The following is a 7,018-nucleotide window of genomic DNA, read 5'->3' on the forward strand; positions in this document are numbered from 1 at the left end:
TTGGAGGGAATAGATTTTTTTTTTATAGGGGTCCATTTGTTGTGGAATCATCAGGAAACTAATGCAACTGTGCATCAAATTAACGCAAGTCGTCCGACTCGGGACCTGTTGCTAAGATGCTCTTGCCGGACCTCCCACCTCCACTTGAGTTGATCTTTGCGAAAACACCCCCACGCTCAGGCTTCCTTTTTTATCTCCCGGGTCTTCTTCCCGAGACAGATTGCTTCCTGGCAGGATGACGGCTTAGGTGACGGTCAAGGGAGTCAAACATATCATTGTGGCATGCTCTGAACCAAAACAGCCAGGCAAAGCAACCCAAGAGGGTTGGGTGACCACTTTTCCGAGTTAAGAGGTGTATTTATGCCGATATAGAAGTTTAGGATGTTTTATTGGACTTCGTGATAAATTGGGAGGGGGTACGGTAAAATGGACTTACTTCATGCAATTTCCACGCACCCTCCTTCCTCCTCGTCGTAGGCAGATGGTTCTCGGCTACGCGGCGAGTCCGAGCAGCCTCTCCAGCCTCGCCTCACCCCAATTGAGAAGCTTACATTAGGATCCCGATAAATGCTCCATGGCTCTCCATCTTTTTAAAAAAAGAAGCTTTTTTAGCCCGGTTTTGTTAGAAAGCCTAGAGGTTCTGCTGGGATACCAGGGACAACAATTCCACAACAGCAAAAAAAAAAACAGTCTCGACGAGTGCACCACCAAAAACAATCCTAACATCAAGCACCCCTACCCAAAGAGAGAAACTAGCCCACGATACGCTGATGTCCAGTACAACAAATCTGTCTGCTGCAACCTTGATCATTGAAGAAACCAAGCAGCTCTGTAGGCAATTTAATTATGTCTCTATTTGCTCCTGTAGTAGATCGTGTAATTCCGTTGCTCACAAACTAGCCAATGTTGGCAGGTCGTTTAGTTCGGGACCTTTCTGCTTGTAGAGGTTGTTCATGTTGATGTAATCTTTTCAGAGCAAGAATAATAGTGGGCTATAAGCTGGTTATAAGAATTTAAATATCATATTTGTGTTTAGTTGGATGAGTGAGAAGAGGAAGTGGGCTGTTAGCTAACAGCCAGCTGCAGCACAAGCTCCTAGGCTATTTGTGAGAGTGAAATGTGGACCCAGATTTAATAAAATACAACATTTTATAGCTACTGTCAGAGGCGAACGACATTGCTTCCTCTAATGGTTAATGCAAGTTTGCATCCTCAAGAAAAAGCAAGAATGGGGCCTCTCCATCTTTCCCCTGCCACTCAAATAAGAAAACAATTTCAGGCCCCCTGCCCCGCCACGGCGCCACCGTCTGCTCTAGCCCAGCGCCCCGGCCGCCGCCTTATTCAGCACCGCCGCCCGCCTTATCCTCTTGCTTTGCCCAGCCGACGCCTCGCCGGTGCTGCGGCGCCGCCGTCTCGAGTTTCCCAACGGACGCCTCACCGGTTCCCCCGCCGCCTCAATCACCAGTGATGGCTCGGCCTCCCGTGCCAGCATCCACCTCAGATGGAGCCACCATCGAACCCCGACAAGGTCGCAGCCGCCGATGCTCGCATCCACCTCACATGGAGCCGCCATCGAACCCCGACAATGACGCAACCCCCGCCAGCACACACCCAGGCAAGCCCCACATCTCACATAAATGAAGATTTGTTACCTATTATGCGCATCTTCTGACGCAAATCCATCAAATTGACTTGTGCGAAAAATAAATTCGACGGTGCCGGCTAGTTATGCAAAATACAATCACCCATAACATGAGTCGGCTATTTATGTTGATGGCTACAGCCAAACCCTTTGGTTTAATGATATTGGTATCCATCTTCAGTACTGCTTTGGTATTGGGTAAAAGAATTGTCTGTACACGCCTTGCTTCGTAACTATGCGACTGACGTTTCGATTAGTCAGGGACCAGGAAGATCATGCAAATACATTTGATATCGGCATTCATGTTCAATATTGTTTTAACTTATACATTGTACGGTACAAAAAAGTAAATAGGTGCCATATCTCTCTTAATGGCCATGTGCCTGATTCAGCTCAAGCATTGTGTGCTCCTGAGCAAAACATAACAGAAACAATATATATACAAAGGACACCTCATAATGGTACGTATATATTGTGATGAATGCCTTGATTTCTTCTTGTGCCTCCCCATTGCCATAATTTACGCTACAGTGTATAGATTACTACATTTGTTTTCTTCACAAATTCTGTACCTTATTAGCATTAACCATCTTAGGGCTATTCTGTCATAAGAGTACAAGTAACTCCTTTTGTGTATATCTATCTCTCACTTTTCACATGGCTCTATATTTTTCTCTCCTCTTTGAGGAATCTTCTTAGTCTTAAAAATCTCATTTGATTATTTCTTAATTGGGTCTCCCTTCATGTTTCTTGGTCTCTTAATTGGGTCAGAAAATTATTGTATTACCTTATCTTTTTGTGCTAGGAGCCTTCTTGATTTGACACGATGTAGTCAACAGTACTAAAAAGGAGGATAAGTATGCTTCTCAAGCTAAAACAAATAAAATGATTCAAAGCATCTCATTAAACATAAGATGGTATAATTTATTACATGTGCGTTGCACGTACATGATTACTAGTCAATAAAAATACACCAAGCGGTGCTAGTGTTACTAACACTACGGAGTACTCATGTAGAGCCAGACCTAACATCACCCTTGGACTGTGTGATGTCCATTCTCTGGATCCATGTCGTGATTGGTCCCTGCAGCTGATCCGGTGCAAAAGCAGCCCATGACTTGAGGAGGTCAACGGCGATCTGTTTCCTCTCCTTCCATCGCCCTAGCTTCGGAGCTTCTACCTGACGCTGAATCCCCACCATTGTGTTTCTCATACCACCTGTGCGGCTCATACTTCTGCTGCCGCGAGCCCTGCTTCTGCTTGGCACCCTTGTGCCGACCTTCTCCACCGAGAGCTGCAGCGTGCCATGCCCAGACTCCCAGAACAGCTGGTAGGTCGTCGCTTCGACGTCGCCACGCAGATACTCCATTGCCTTTGGCAGCAGAAACCTGTCCATCTCCTCCCAACTGACGCCTCTATGCTTGCCAGTGTGTCTGCCCTGCCCGCCATTGACCACCTCCTCCACTGCAGTGCTACACCTTCCTTGTCCTGAATTCTTTGGAGAGGCATGGGGCGTGAAGAGAGCCCCCAGCTTCAGAAGCTGCCTCTTCTCCGGAACAACAATACCAGCTCCTGATCCATTCTCAGTAGTTCTAGTTTCCCCTTGCTGGCCGGCACATACCCACATGTTCCCTTGCAGAAACAATTCTATAACCGGTTCTGGGAACAATTCTGCCGACCCTTCTGATGACGGCACCCATGTATGCCCGCATCGATCTTTGCAGCACAGCGGGTCCGGGCGGAACCACTCGGTCAAGATGTTGTGGTAGTTCCAGTGCTCGGTGTCGTCCGAGACGACGTAAGGCTTGTTGCACGAGAAGTCCTGTGTGGGCAGCTGCGTGATCTCTCTGATGGCGGCTTCGGCGGACGGCTTAAAGTGGGGCACTTTAGCTGTAACCAGCTGCAAGCAGTTGATTATGGTCCCGATTATGTCTGTGCTCTCAGAGAGCCGCAGCATTGTGCCGAGGCGGAAGCTCTTCTCCCTAGCCTTGTGGTCTTGGTAATCGTAGCATAGCTTGGCTTCCACCCCGCGCTCCTCGAAACTTATGGGCCGGATCCCGAAGAACTGGCGGTGAGACGATCCTCGCGGGGACCCCAGCTCGTAGTTGATCTCTCTGCCTGCCAGAAGATGCCTGATGAGAGGGTCCATGAACATGCGCTGCCGAGGTCTGCTGCCGCCGGCTAGTTCCACGAATCGGATGAACTCAACGGCGCTGTCCGCGAGCCTCTCAAACCTCCTGACGGCGGCGGTGCTACCGGCGGACGCCTCACTGCCGCCGTTTCTGATCGTGCAGTAGTAGTTGCCAAGAGAGGATATGCATGATCTGGCAACAAGAGCGATCCGCCTAGGGAAGAAGGATGGCAGCGGGTTTCTCATGACTGCCTCCTGGCTCTGCTGCTGCTCCATCTCCTTGGCGTGATGATCAATGGCGTCGTTGCGAGACCTGCCGCACTCGGCAGCGGCGTGCTTCAGCTTCCGGCGCCAGCGGAGCAGCGAGGCGTCCGCGATGTTCCCCCGGCGAGATGCCTCTAGTGCAGCCTCCATTCTGATCTGCGCCAGCTCCAGCCGCTCGATGTCTTCTTGGCTAATGGACTCTCTCGTGTCAATCTTCTCCTCCTCCTTCTTGTCCAGCAGGAACGAGGCGGCTCTGTTCACGGCCTCCCCGACGACCGCCGCGACGATCTCTGCCATTACGGAGGTTCGAAGCTGCAGCTAGCTATATACTGAATTGATCGAACTAGTTTTTAGCCTGCTAGCTAACTGAATTCAATTGGGAGCTTCCTGTGTAGTTACCATGAAGATCTACTGGAGCATGTGGAGACTGGAGAGTCTGTCATCCACGGCCTCGCAAAGAAGGATAATAGATGGTTGTTACTTAAGAGCTAGCTGTTGTTTAGGAAGGATTACAGCTCGAGGGAAAGGTCATACTTCATTACCTCCTTCCTGCATTATTCCAAAAGAAAATAAAGGAGAACACTTGGTTACCACACAAGTATTGAGATGTGAAGACTTTAACATCACAAACTGTTTGAACCGAGTTTTGCCAGCATGCTACCGTCGACAGAAAAGGGCGCCAACAAACAGACTTGAGGCTACACGTGGTCAAAATTTCCAGTTGCATTTTTGACAGTGGACTGGTGACCGGACGACGTAGCTTGTTCTAGATGGATGAATTAGCTAGTGTCATTTTGAGAAATTACTTTCCCTTTTTATGGAAATTTTCCAAATTCTTTTTACTTTTTTTTAGCGAAACACACGGCCTTTATTCATTAATCGAAATAGGAATACAAGCATCGGTTCATGGCTGAATTAGCCAAGAAAACCGGCCGTGGTTAAGAGAAAGAACTTTCTTTACTAAACTATGGGCATTGGTATTCGACACCTGGTTCTCATGAACAAAAGCTACGTATTGGAAATCTCTGGCGCGGACGGCAACCTATCGCAAGATTGGACTATAGCTGCACCTTGTACCTTCAAGGATCCCCTTGATAACTACTTGCGCATCCGAGTCAATACGGAATTTTTGGAAAATTCTTTTTACTATACTGCAGGTTCTGACTTCTGAGAACAACAAGTTGGCTGGTTTAGGGATGAAAATGGGCCAGAAAAAGACAAACCCATTAGGTCACTGGGCCGGCCGACCGCCGGCATGCCCGTATGGCCGTATGTACTCAGCTTTGCTACAGAAAAAACTACTCCGTACATTACGTGCCAGAAATCAAGCCGGCGCCGCATCATGAATTGATGATACGAGCCGGCAAGGCAATAAGGCATGGGCATGGTATGCCAGCAATCAAGCCGATCGAGCAAGAAAACGCACGCTGATGGATCGTTGTCGTGCCACACGGAGAGGGAGAAGCGCGTTTCTGTTCGTTGCGTATTTGCTTGTGCATTCAGATTCAGTAGCGAAATTAGTTTTCTGGGGTTTGTAGGCGTGGCATCGGCCTTCTCCTGTACGAAACGGGGCGCGACACCATCCCAGCCCCCTGTCACGACGTTGACCAGGTCCCGAATAAACTGGGTTGTCATGGCCAGTTTTCCAACAACAACAAGAAGCTGGCCGTAAATCGCGCCGTGGGAATGTCTAATTTCCTTTTGCCGTTCAGATCGATCGACAGAATTGAGTCCAGCGCAAGGCGCTTCGATCTTATTACGGCCAGGCACTGCACATATTCATACATTTTTTTTCATCTCTCCTGTCTATAAACTCTATAAAGTTGAAACCCACTAAATGTAGTTAATTTAGCAAGCTGCATATGCAATCTATCCACGTCAGCATTTAATTTTTAATTTTCATCTAATTTCCAAATTTATTTTATCTAATACATTGGCCCATCACGTACAGCCGACGGCGTGCCGCCGGCCCATCTTGCGTCCTCCCCTAACGAGCCTCGCGTACTCACGCCCAGCAAGCCACGGACGGCCTTCCATCCAACCAGCCATTAATGCACAAGAAACCGAAGCAGGAAATCCTTGTGCTAAAAAAACAAAACAAAAAAATCACGCAGGTAACCCAACAACTTCATCTTCCTTCACCACACGTTAATGCACAAGAAACCGAAGCAGGAATCCAAGGAATCAAGTAGCTGAGCAGCCAGCTTGCCCTTTTTAAACACACGCTCGACATTACATCCTCGAGTCCGCGGGATGGAGGGCCGACGATGATGAGGCGCAGCGGCATGCAGTGTGCGGACGAGGAGCGCGAGATCGGCGCGCCGGGCCTCGTCCGGCTGCTGTGGCCCCTCCGACCGGGCGCGCTGCTGCCCGCACCGACGCCGTGACAGCCCTTGCGGAAAGAAGAGGAGGTCATCGCTCCTCGGAGAAGACGGGGGCAGCAGAAAGCGCGGGCAGAAAGAGGAGGACGGCGTCGATCGTCCCTACTCGGAGAAGACCGGGGAGCGAAGAGAGGAGGCAGTTCCGCGGGAAGCCCGCCGAGGTGGAGAGCAGAGGAGTCACCAGCGATGTAGATTTAGGTGGCGGCTACAACACTTTTTTAGGAACGAGTTGATTTCTGTAGCGTAAGTAGCGAGTTGATTTTTGTCGATAGAAACGAGGAATCGCGGGACGGGAGAGAGAAGCCGCAAGTGCAGTGGGCTTAGCTGGGTCTCTCTTTTTTTCTGCTCATTTTGACTCGGTTCTTTGGTCTTTTTCAGTTAACCGAGGTAATAACCGAACTGAACGGTTTAATTTTGTTTGCTTTCTTGGTTTCAGCTCTATTGGTTTGGCTTCTCGGCTCATCGGATCTTGGTATCGGTTCTTCGATTTTATGCACATCCTGACCTGGTGATGGCACAGGTGGATGTAGTTGGGCACATGTGGGTGCTCGCCACCGCCACTAGCGCTACAACGTACCCCCTCACCATCGTACGTCTCCG

The 7,018-nt window shown here is 49.3% G+C and overlaps 1 protein-coding gene across 1 annotated transcript; it reads right to left on the reverse strand.

Annotated features, from left to right (window-relative positions):
* Positions 1-2,651: 2,651 nt before the first annotated feature.
* On the reverse strand, positions 2,652-4,334 carry LOC104582024. The gene has a single exon (XM_010231289.2). The coding sequence runs from the start codon at positions 4,332-4,334 to the stop codon at positions 2,652-2,654; it is 1,683 nt and encodes a 560-aa protein (XP_010229591.1).
* Positions 4,335-7,018: the final 2,684 nt, after the last annotated feature.

The sequence above is a fragment of the Brachypodium distachyon genome, chromosome 1 (genome assembly GCF_000005505.3).
Source record: "Brachypodium distachyon strain Bd21 chromosome 1, Brachypodium_distachyon_v3.0, whole genome shotgun sequence".
NCBI classification, from domain to species: Eukaryota; Viridiplantae; Streptophyta; class Magnoliopsida; order Poales; family Poaceae; genus Brachypodium; species Brachypodium distachyon.

What these genes read in the sequence shown, in the direction of transcription:
- LOC104582024 (XM_010231289.2), bottom strand. Translation starts at nt 4,334, where the DNA reads ATGGCAGAGATCGTCGCGGCGGTCGTCGGGGAGGCCGTGAACAGAGCC.